We start from the raw sequence: 11899 nt of genomic DNA, 5'->3' as shown, positions 1-11899 counted from the left end.
AATATAATTAATAAAAAATGGACAAGACAAAAAAAAGTAAAAAAACAATGACCAAAAAATAAAGTTTTCAACTCTACTAAAAAAAAAAACAAGCGTTGTTGGTTTAATTTATTGTGTTTGCAGCTTTTCTCCTCACTGCTTGGAGTGACTGTTAACAGAGATAATGAGACGCAGAAATTTATTTTTCATTAGACAATATCAAGAGCACATTTAATTTGAAGCTCACTGAGCGTTTGCTATTATGTCAGGTTGACAAAACAAAGTAATTACCTCCCAGGGGACGTTTTGTGTTCCTTTCACATTCTCATTAGCGTGGATTCGTTCTGCTCGCGCTGCTTGTTAATTTAAAACGGGCACTAGAGGGACCCCTCCAGCCTCGGCGTACCGACGGCCGCCATGAGGCACACTGTCCTTGTTGTGACTCTTTGGGTTAGTGGGGCACTCTGCTTTCCCCTTCAGGCAAGTGTGACACCACGCTTTGCGGCTCGGTGACAGCACTCTAGATCAATGTACTAGCGAGCGTACCGGCTAGTTCTACGTCAATGTGTCAGAGTGTGTGGCCTAGTTTGTCCCCCGCCCCGCCGTAACATGTTAGGACAATGCTGTCAGTGCAGCAGGTTGTGGCAGCCATCTCAGTGTGACAGCGCGTACAGCTGCTCGGCGCTGCGCTCCAGTCGGGCCCGGTACTCCAGGTTGGAGTAGTTGCCTTCAGGGACCCCCTGTGTGCCGTAGAGGAGACCCCAGCAGCAGCAGGCAATCACGGCGGTGCTGTCGCTGTCGCCTGGACGGGATGGAAGAGAGAGGAAAGCCTGAGGAAGTGTGACAGAGCAGCACTGACATTTATCTTTGTGTCCAGCTGAACAGTAACTGTAACGATCAGCCAGTGCAGTGATCAATCAGCAACTTTAGGTTCATTGACTAACTAATGAGCGAATGACCAGAAGGATGAGTGATCCGGAAAATCAAAAACCTTAAAAACAGCCATCTGCATATTAAAACATCATCAGAGCAGGCCGACTTCAAATCATCAATCCTCAGTTAGACAGAACAAAATACATCCAATATGGACGCATAACGCTGCAACGTCTAACTTTACATTCAGTGTTATGACTGAAGACGACCTACAGCTGCAGAATAACGTCATTATTAAATGTATATTTAGTGTCTATTCTATTTTTTTTCATTTTGTTAACTATCGTCTCCCATCTCTAGTGTTCATGGCCTACAGTAGGACTCCATATTACTTTCCGTATTGATTTGTTTATCATGTCTTATTCATGAAAATTGAGATTTTACTCCGTTTTTTTCCCCTTTGAAATCTTTTTATATCATTACACATAAGATCATTTTTGTTGATCCCTTCACATGTACTGACATGAAACAGCTCAAATGTATTCATACCCTCCCATTAAAGAAGGAAAAAAACAGGTGTCACTGAAATAAGTTGAAATTGACAAAAGAAATTCGACCCGTAAACTAATATTTAGTTGAACAACCCTTTGAGCCAATCACTGCATCAAGTGTTTCTGTAACTCTCAGTCAGACTTCTGCACCTGTTGCCAGGTGTTTTAATTTCACTGCTCATCAGCAAAGTGCTCTAATTTATCCAGGACAGTTTTTTTTTTTTTTTTAATTATTCTTTTTGCCCACGATTCAAAATCATGTCTTATTTCAAAAAATCATAATTTAGCTAATTTTTTATTTATTATTACTTTTTTCAGTTTCTGGTTATTTGAGTGACTGCTGTGAATTTTGCCTTTTCTTTAACGGAAGGGTTTGAATACATTTGAGGGCAGTAAAAGTAATCAGATTATAGGAAGTTCCCTTTAGACTAAATCTGTGCTGCTTCTTAATATAACAGCAGATGAACCAGTTAAGAGTGCAGATCTCACCAGATGTGGCAAAACATCTCTGTTCAAATAGAAAAAGATCAATGTTTGCAAAACGTGCCAACGGATGTGACTTATGGTTACGAGGTTTAGGTTTTATGAGCAGAAGTGCTGAAACTATTGATACGAATCAGAAGACAAAAAAGAAGAGTTTTGATGCTCGGGCAGGGATAATGCTGCGTTCAATGGCAGCTGGGAACTCAGAATTTATGATCTCTGACGAGGAAAAGTGAAAGAAAGCTTAACCAGTGGCCAGATTTCCCACTCAGTGATTTAGGAATAGTTTCTCAACCTCAACTTTTACTTAATTCCCCAAAACAGCAGCCAGAACATTATGAAGCTGCTTCAGTGTTATCAAGGTAAATGTCTGCAGCAATAGAAAATGTACATTTTGTGCTTTTTCCCCCTTCTGTTAGTTAACTGAGCAACACGTGCAGTGAAGAGTGCCTGTGCTCCACACTTTACATCAAATCAGGTAAAAAGTAACGTAATTCCAAAATCTGACTTCCTATTTCCAAGGCACATTGAATGCAGCATAAGGCTGAAGGTGAAAAAAGTTTACTTCTAAAATAAAACTATAGATGATTATTATCCTAAGACATATTTTAGGTGAAGGGTATTTTGAGATTACAATTATCGCAGCAGCTTGCTGCACCACAGAGACGTTCTGTGACCTCTGACCTCCGTGGAAGCCGGCTCTGCTCATCAGCTCCTCCCAGTCTGAACCTGCTCCCAGCAGGGCGTCCAGCGCGATCATTGGAGCGTCGTGGCCGCTGCGTCCCGCCCAACCCGACAGACTGAAGCTCTTGTAGGCTTCGTCTCGCTCGGCGGGGCCGTAGGGGGAGGGCCAGATCGCAGGGCCGACCCCGTTAGAGATGCCCCTCAGATCCAGGTACCTGTGGACAGAGGGAAGAAGGTTTCTACCGGAGCAGAGAGGAAAACCTCCTGAGGATTAAGCGGTGTATAGATAATGGATGGATGGATGTTATGCTCGCTGACTATTGGTGAAGCTAATTCTGTGCGTGCACACTCCTGTTGAGTATGTCTGAGTATTGCCTGTGTCGGGTTCCATGTGGAGATGTCATCATGTGGGCCTTTGTGGAGAGTCCAACACTGCACTAACAATGGCCAAACCCCCTCTTCTCAATCTTGGCAAGAAAGCCGGTCAACCTTTATCCTAAAATGTCAAACTGCTGCTTTTGTCAACAATAATTATTGCTAAGTTTTGTTATTTTTGTGGACTCTGACATCTCCTCCCATCAGCACAAATACACAAAACATTTCATGTGTTTGTTCCACCAGCATCCTGCATGAACCTGATGCACTAAGACGCCACTAGAATACAAAGTGGGTTCAATATTCTGCGAGGAGTCGAATAAAAAATGAGGTTCGTGCTGCCGAACTGTAAACAAACTGGTGACATTTCAGCACACTGTCACGTCATCATCTGTTAACCTTGGGACTGAAATAGGTTAATGGAAGTTGCTGATGCTAGAGGCCTGAATCTTAACGCAGCGTGACAGGCCAACAAAGCCCCGGTTTCAGCAGCTCTTACCACTGCCACTTGTCACAGAAGTAGCCCCAGTCCCTCTCCGTCTCCTCCACCGCGTGGCCTCGACCCTGAACGAAGCTCCTCGCTATGGGACAGGCCTCGTTGATCAGGCCCAGACCCCAGGTGGTGATCGGCCTGCGCTGGACGGCGTACGAGGTGAAGAGCGCCGACGCGACGGCTCCCAGGAAACCGGTGGGGTGAGGGTGGGTCATCTTGCCCGTCTCCACGGCAACCGCCACCAGCGACAGCAGCTGGTCGGGTTTGGGATACCTGGTGTGGATAAAAAAATATTACAGTCCTTATTAGCATTTATTGTGGAGGATACTCTGCTAATGTGCTCCTTCACACAGCTGACAAACGTGTTCACTCCACTGTCTGGATGCAAATTATGTTCACAGTAATTACTTCTTTTCAAGCTTTAATTGACTCCACATAATGTTCTTAGTGGCTAATGCTTTAACCCTCGAGCTGTTCTTTATTTATTTTCTGCTCAGTGATCAAAGCTGTGCCATTTATTTCGAATTACCGAGCGGCAGCCCAAAATGTACACGTTCAATGTCACGTTTTGTCATTGGCTGAATGAACCACAGTGAATTAGTAATAATACAGCTTTAGTGAGGATTTTTTAATTTTATCAAACTCATCTTCCTAATTGAAGCTGATGGGGACAAATTGGCCTTTTTTCCCTCCTCTACAACTAAATATGTGTTTAAAACTTAAACAATCGGTGCGTTAATCAATCAGTCGGTTGGATTTTTAAATTGTTTTCCATCTATTTTAAAATATCAATGAGTCTTTATATTCAATAATATCAAGTATTCTCTGTGTGACTTTTTAAGACAAAAACTTACAAATTAGCTGCAAACCAAGAAGCATTTTTTCTTCCTTTTGTAGTTTCTAAACAAAAAACAAAACAAGCTGAAGTCTCCATCATACAGTGAATAAGTCAGAAGTCAGTTTTTTGCTGAGTTTTCTTGTGAACAAGTTAAAAAAAAAAAAGCAACATTCAGTTTCACGTATGTGCAATTTATAGCACAAGTGAGCTTGTGAGGCTGATTGTGAGCCTTCCTGAAGATGGAGAAGGACGCAGGAAGATCAGAGACAACCGGAAATCAGTGGAAACGCAGTCGCAGCAGCAATCAGGAGGCACAGAACGAGCCGGAGAGAAACTAATCAGAGCTGCAGTGATCTTCCTTCTGAAATGAAGCCAACAGACAGCTCGCTGCTTCCACAATCCACTTCTGAGCTCCAGACTTGGCAGCGAGGTTATCAGTGGGAATCAGCGACAGCCCAGGCGGCGTGAAGGACGGTTCATAATGTCAACCTCAGTGGACGGCGTCCGGGAAGAAACGCTGTCGGCTCATCACAGCACTTCACTCTTTGGCAGTGATGACAAAGTTCTCTGACAAAGAGAACAAATCCTCTCATGATGTTAATTTATAAAGCTCCACTGTCACAGCCTCCAAACGACCTCACGTCTCTGTTAACGTTTAAATCTTGTCGCTGCTCAACATGAACACGGGAGGTTTTTAAGTGTCCACAAACGTTGACAAAACAGGTTTTAAATTCACCATTTAAATGAAATGAACTGAAAACTGGAGTCCTTTGTACACTTTAGTGTTATTGAAAGAATATTATCTGCCATGTTATACAACTCTTGTAGCTGTTTTAATTAAATTAGTCCAAGTTCTATTAATTCTTTTGCTGATAGTCAGTTTTTCATGTCTCAGGTCTCTTGAAAAAGAGATTTTAGTCTCCATGACACTGATTAACCCTCTGAACCATAAAACCTGCCGGCAGCTTTAACAGGTATGATTTATAAGAGGTGGATCGGTGGTTAGCAACGTTGCCTCGCAGCAAGAACATCGCTGGTTCGACCCTAGTGAGGATTAAGTGGTGTATACATAATGGATGGAAATTATAAGAGCCAGAAACTGTAAAGACACAAAGAATAGTTTGATTTTTAACTTTTTCATCACCGAAGGTCTTTGAACGTCAGAACACTGAACCAAATCTAAGCTGAAAATTGTGACTTTTTATCTAAATCACTTTGTTCTACAAGTGACATTTAAAACTTCATCAAACGTAAACCAATTGTTTGAATCAAATTCTGTAAAAAACAAAAAATTCTGCTCTCCTCTGTGCAACTGTGAAGCCATCAGTGACTCAGCTGTGGCCAACAGTCAAGTGACAAAAATTCAGGGATTTTTCAGGTGAACTGCAGGCTGTGTAAATACAGAGCAAATAGGAGGCATGTATGGAAATAAATTTAAAAATATGAGCAAATGTAAGTAAAATATCTCTAGTATCATGTAAAGCCATCTTTTTTCATGTATTGGTAACACCAGTGGGCACTTAGAAAAATATTGGGTATGTTGAGAGCAGGCTTTTCTGTCCATTGTTGTAAAATAAATAATGATAATTCAACTTTTTATTTCTGTCATGCTGCACAGAAGACATTTGGAGTCCTCTCTACTTCTAGTCATGGTTGTGTGTTTCTAAAGAGGTGCACGACTTTATGTTGCAGTAAAAAAAATGCGTCTTCAAAGCGTAAAAATGTGACGAGAGCAAAAACGCCCAGAAGCTGCATGTGGTTCAGAGGGTTACAAACAACATGATTATATGGTCATGTTACTGCCACCTGTAGATCTGTGGAGTTCTGTGGCATCACCTCTGTGTGACCTCTGGTGCACGAGATAAACAAAACATAGACAAACACCTCCCACAGCGCGGCTACAGGACAAGAACTCCACAGGGAAGGTTTCACTTTGAAAGTCATGTCGGTCACATAAGAAGGTCATTTAAAAAACATATTAAGAGGATTTATTTAGACAAGTAACTGAGAAGGCGACCAGAGCTGGCTGCTGCCGGATGATGTGCCCTAACTGTGTCTGCAGGGCTGATTTTACTGTCTTTATGAAGACGTTTAGCACATTGAGTTCTTCTATTAAATTCTGGATTTCACATTACGGAGAACGTCCAGTAACGCCACAAACAAAAACAAACCCAGAGGAAAAAAAAATGTAAATGAGTCACAACAGCGTTTGTTTTGATTCTGTGGGAACATTTAGAAACATGAGGTGATGATATAAAGCAGATATTCTCCACTTCAGTCTGTATCAGTTTCTAACTTTCTCAACTGATCCCAAAACTTCAGCTACTTCACAAAACTGCAGTCTTAAAAAAAAAAAAAATACTTCACAAAACTGCAGTCTTAAAAAAAAAAAAAAGAAAAAAAAAAAAAGAGGTTTAAGCACGACTCAGTGCATCATTAAGATGCTGTGCACCTGCTCGGGAAAGCAATACTTCAGTTTTATTCACAGAAGAAGCAGAACAATGTGAGTGCATACAGATTAGACAGAGTGATTGTGTACATATACCTCAGGCCGATGCACATGGACCTCATGGCTGCTCCACAGCCGGTTCCCTCGGGGTTATACTTCACTCTGTAGCCTCCCTCCTCTCCGGGCTTCAGCTGGGAAACTCCTGAAAGAGAAAACAGACTTGTTGAGACTTGAGAAAGAGACTTGTTGTACATTTCTGCTACCAAAAGAGGCGATTTTGAAAAGCAGACTGACCCAGGATGCTGGACGGCCCCGGCTTCCTGCCCTCCATGTCCTTCATCCCCTCCACGTAGCGAGCTGCCACCTCGTGCAGCAGATCCTCGCCGCCCTTCCCTGCCAGGGAGACAACAACATGCACACGTTACAGATGTAACTGATCCGTCAGCGAGGCCGGTTGTTTGTCGCATCACAGCAAAGGTCATGTTGAATCTCTGCCATTTTCATTGCACTTGTGCAGAGTCTTAATAAAGCAGCAAATCAAGGCAAGACTGGAAATTAGATTTAACCTTCAGATGGGGCTCTTAAAGAGGACGAGGGTGCGCTCCGTAAATTGAATCAACTCCTCGATTGAAGCTAAATGAGCAAAACAGAGACAGAAGCCGGGGAGAGCAACGAGTTCAGGGTTTGACCTCACCAGTCGCCAGTCCTTCAGCCGTGGCCAGATGCAGAACTGTGTCGTCGCTCACCGGCCAGTCGGGGAGCTCAGCTTTGATGTTCTTCAGACCGCCAAGCTCCTGTAGCTCCTGCCAGCACCAAAACGACATGTTGGACACCGTTAGAAACTCCTTTATAAGTCACTGTAGAGCTTGATAACACACACTAGAGCAGCATAATAACTTGTCTCAGCCTCGACACTGGAATGTGAAGGAAGGCTTAAGAAATCACAACCTTATACAAAAGGAAAAGCTGCATGGTTCTCATGTTTCATGACTGATTTAAGAGAAATCTGTCTGATGTAGCAGCGTTTACTGATTTAAAGCTTCTTGGAGCTGATTTTTTTGTACTTTATAACCAAGACACAGAGTTTGTTGACATGCAGGATCCATAAAGTGACGCAACATCAGCTGTATGGAAATATTTCAGCTACATAAGGGATGACTTTGGCCACAAGTTGGCAGCGTCTTGTGGGTTTTGCCACTAAATGAGGAAACACAGCTCATTTCTTTAAATCTGCTCTGCAAAGCTCAGTGTGACGAATCCAAAGACAGATCTGAATGCCATTCAAAGCAACAAAACAAACTACTGTGGGAGACTTTGACGATGATTATGAGAGAATCTAAGAAAGATTCTGAATTGTTGGGGTTTTTTTCAGCTTTTTGTTATTTTTCATTTTCTTTGCAGATGCAATCCTCCACAAAATCACCCCAATTGTTATGAAATGATCGATTCTTTCCACATCAGACTATTTAAATTCTTCCATTTTCTTATATCACACTGTGTGTAATGACAATTTTTCAATGTCCTTTAATTGTCGTTGCTGCACAGGTGGAGCAGAGTGACCCGACGCAGACCAAACACAGAATCTCCAGTCTGTATACTGGCCGTTAGTGGATGTTTATTCGATGGTATGCAGCAGTTTTCCTATGGTGACTTTGGTGTTTGTGCTGGTCTGATGCTGGTCTGGTGAGAACTGTTGGCTCTCCCTCTACCTGTGGCCTCCTCTTCCTGTCACCTGTGGCCTCTACATATACACTCTGTGTCCAATTACCGCCACCATGTGTCCAAACAATCCAAATTAAATTACCTGCCAACAACTAACTTAAATGGCTCCTACACTATAGATTGCAAAAAAAAAACATATGAAGAGTTCATTTGCACAAACAGATAACTCCATCTTCACAAACCTTCAGAAAACCCACTTTTCCATCGTCTACCTGAGACAATATCAATCAAACTTAAGTTATCTCTGTTTTTGTCATGACATTTCTACTGAGTCACATCCACTCAGCTTCAGTGTGATTGATGTATCTCAAGCAAACAACAAAAAGGTTTTCTGAAAATCTACAAAAAATGGAGATATTTTGCAAATGAACTCTTTAACATATATCACATATCCTGCAGCCCTGACGTACACACATCATTATCCAGAACAAAAAACTATAAGCTCAGAAACCTATTCTCATACATAGAATTACTGGAAAGTTAAATGGACTCCTACAAACACCATGAGGGACTCCTGCAGGGCTCCACTTTGCTCCTCTTTCTGCTCCAACACTGACCTGGTGAATAGCAGGTCCAGACTCATTGTACTCCCACAGCTGGTTCCTGTAGCCCAGAGCGTCTCCGGCGCCGCTCAGCAGCATGGCGGCCTTATAGTGCTCCACTGTAGCGGATCTGTGGCCATAAAGACGCCGTCAGTACTCTGTTGCACTTTGCAGGTTCCACTTAGACCATCAGCACATTAAGTGGAACCAGAGGGATCTGCATACATTTCACTAAGTTCCTCTGCTTTCTTCTCTAAAGCTACTGCAGTTAGAGATACTTTGCACATTTTAACACAGTTGAAAATGATTTCTAATGAATTAAGAAGCACTGTGTGGTAAAATCGAATAGCTCATTCCTGAGTCTTACAAATAAAACACTTTATGTATCTGACAAATTAAACCCTGTTACATTCTCATTAGTCACCAAAAGGCTGGTTCGACACCAACACTTTAAAATGCACTGAAGTGTGACACCTGCTGCCAGTAGGTTATACATACAGTTAACCCTTTATGGGGCTAGTGGCCATGTTTGGTAACTTCCTTGGACGTTCAATACGTCCACCCTGAGCCTCTCGTTGAGCTTGAAGAACCATGTGTGCTTTGATTTAGTTTTTATATCAGTGCCGGTATCACTACCTTATGAAAGATGTCACTAAACAAATGTTCCAGGCACTTTATAAACGCTTTGTTACTGGTTTGTATTGGACAAAAAAGTACAAATGTCACAAAAGTAAAAATATCTTGAAATATCCTTCAGTAACACCCTAGAGTTGAAATTTTTGTTTCCCAAATATTTCAAGGAGTGCCCTATAAAAGGTTCGGGTCAAAATCATTCATACACATGCTAACATTTGATTTCTAGTGGGGTTTTTCTTTGAGCAAACAGAATTCTTCTGGCTGTAAATGACAGTAAGACGTCATGTCAGAGATTTTAATGATGAACTTTAACTATTTGTGTGTTTTTTTTCTTCACATTTCTAAATGTCATGTTCACGTGTAATCAGTGGCGCCACCTTTAACTGCCACCACAACAATTAGACACTTATTGTAATTGCTAACAATCTTTCTCTGCTGTGATTTTGTTCGCTCCCCTCTAGTTATTATCTCCAGGTATACTTGGGGCTTCTCTGACGTCACTCTGCTCTTCTGCACCACCACAGACTCTTGCAGGGGTTCAGGTGTCGCCCCCCGGCTGGGCTGCTCCGGCGTTTTCATACAGATTCGTTGTTATTGACGCTATTTCTCGTCGACTTTGTCTGTGTGTTGTTCCGTCTGAAGGTCAAACGCTGCAAAAGGCCAAGTTTTTCTGCAGACTTTCTGACGTTTTCCTCCTGAATCTTAATCGTGATGCTGTTTGCTTTGACAAGGAGTGAAAAACAAGCCCAAAGCATCACATTCCCACCATGTTCCAGTGTGTGGATGCTGTTCTTGCGGTTGAAAGTTCCTCCTTTCTTTCACATAATAGAAGCTCTTTGTTCAAACAGCTGCATTTTTTTCTCTCATCTGACCGCACAACTGATGGCCGAACGCTCTCCTCTTTGTCCAGGTGAGCTTTTTGTGTGTCTTTCTTGGAGTGAAGTGAAGTCTGTATCCATGGAGACCAAGCTTTATGTGTCTGCTTTGAGATGCTGAGGTCTCAGATTCATTAGGATGGCCTTGGTGGTGATGCTCGGATTTGTTATTGCCTCTCTCGCTGGCATTCTTGCCAAGGCGGAGGCTTCTTTCAGCTTCCTTTCATTATCCTGGAGATTTTTCACAGTGGGGGAACTCCGTGTACTTTCTGATTCTGCTTTGTGCTGCGGCCACCAGCACTTGTGAAACACTTGGATGTGGCCTTTTTTTTTTAGTTTTGTGAGCAGTCACAATGCTCAAATCTGTCTCAGCGGTGGACCCTAATGGCAAATTCACTGAGTTCTTCATTTCAGTGGTGATTTTCAATTGACTAAAGAACCACTGCATCAGCTCTGCTCAGCTTAGAGCTTATTAGGCTGCAGTGGAACGAGGTGGAAATCACTAAGACCACTGTGAACTGGATAGAAGCTGCTTCTCTCAAAAAGTTGAGACAAACTCAGGGGGTATGAATAATTTAGGGCATGGTGTTTTTAGTGGAATTGTAAAAACAAAACACAGAAATAGTTAAAAATTCATCACTCACATCTCTAACACAAAGTCTTACTGTCTTTTGTCACCTGTTTGTGTTACTTTCAGGCAGAATAAATCCATTAGTCAAATAAAAAATCACTAGAAATCAAACTCTTGCAGAGGTATGTTTGTCCTAATTGCATGCATGTTGACATAAATACTTTTTAAAGCATTATAATATGTGAGTAAATACCAGATGATTGTCTCCTGAATGTTTCAGTGAACATTTGCAGTTTAATCTGTCAGATAAAAAACCTTCATTCAAAATTGATCAAACCTATAAACGTGTTAACCAAAACAAAAAAGTCGCTTTTTTGCTTGATTTGTGAGTAAAACGAGTAAATCTTTCCTCCGTGCAGCTGCAGCCTCACCGGTCCATGGCAGCGCGTCGTCCCCGGGATCAGGCTCCAGGAGGCGGACAATGAGGTCAGCAGACTCCGGGGCTGCAGACAAACACGCACAGACCTCCGCTCAGAGCTGCAGGCAGCAGATCAGGAAGAAGTTGAGCAAACAGCAGCGTCCATTCGCTGAAGTTCACGCACCAAGTTTTACTGCAGGCAGGACTCCGCTGAAAATGTGCGGCTAAAAAAAGACGCAAACCCGAGTAGAGGCGCCTGTTGAGCAGCTGTCAAGATGGTGGCGCACAACAGCGCAAATGGCACATGTTTGGTGTAACAGCGGCAGAGCAGCTCTTAGACACCATTTACACACCAACAGCAACCAGATCTGTGTTTGTAGAAATGTGAAGGAGCTTTAGTCAAAGTAAAT

The 11899-nt window shown here is 42.4% G+C and overlaps 1 protein-coding gene across 1 annotated transcript; it reads right to left on the bottom strand.

Annotated features, from left to right (window-relative positions):
* Positions 1 to 95: 95 nt before the first annotated feature.
* adprh (ADP-ribosylarginine hydrolase) lies at positions 96 to 11684 on the bottom strand. The gene is made up of 8 exons (XM_008301297.1): positions 11503 to 11684; positions 9005 to 9119; positions 7420 to 7528; positions 7020 to 7118; positions 6822 to 6927; positions 3445 to 3711; positions 2571 to 2785; positions 96 to 781 (listed from the first exon to the last, which is right to left on the bottom strand). The coding sequence occupies exons 1-8, from the start codon at positions 11508 to 11510 to the stop codon at positions 633 to 635; spliced, it is 1068 nt and encodes a 355-aa protein (XP_008299519.1). The 5' UTR covers positions 11511 to 11684; the 3' UTR covers positions 96 to 632.
* Positions 11685 to 11899: the final 215 nt, after the last annotated feature.

The sequence above is a fragment of the Stegastes partitus genome, unplaced genomic scaffold (genome assembly GCF_000690725.1).
Source record: "Stegastes partitus isolate 25-593 unplaced genomic scaffold, Stegastes_partitus-1.0.2 Scaffold1656, whole genome shotgun sequence".
NCBI classification, from domain to species: Eukaryota; Metazoa; Chordata; class Actinopteri; family Pomacentridae; genus Stegastes; species Stegastes partitus.
The sequence above is the reverse complement of the archived record's forward strand: the minus strand, read 5'-3'. Positions and strand labels throughout refer to the sequence as shown.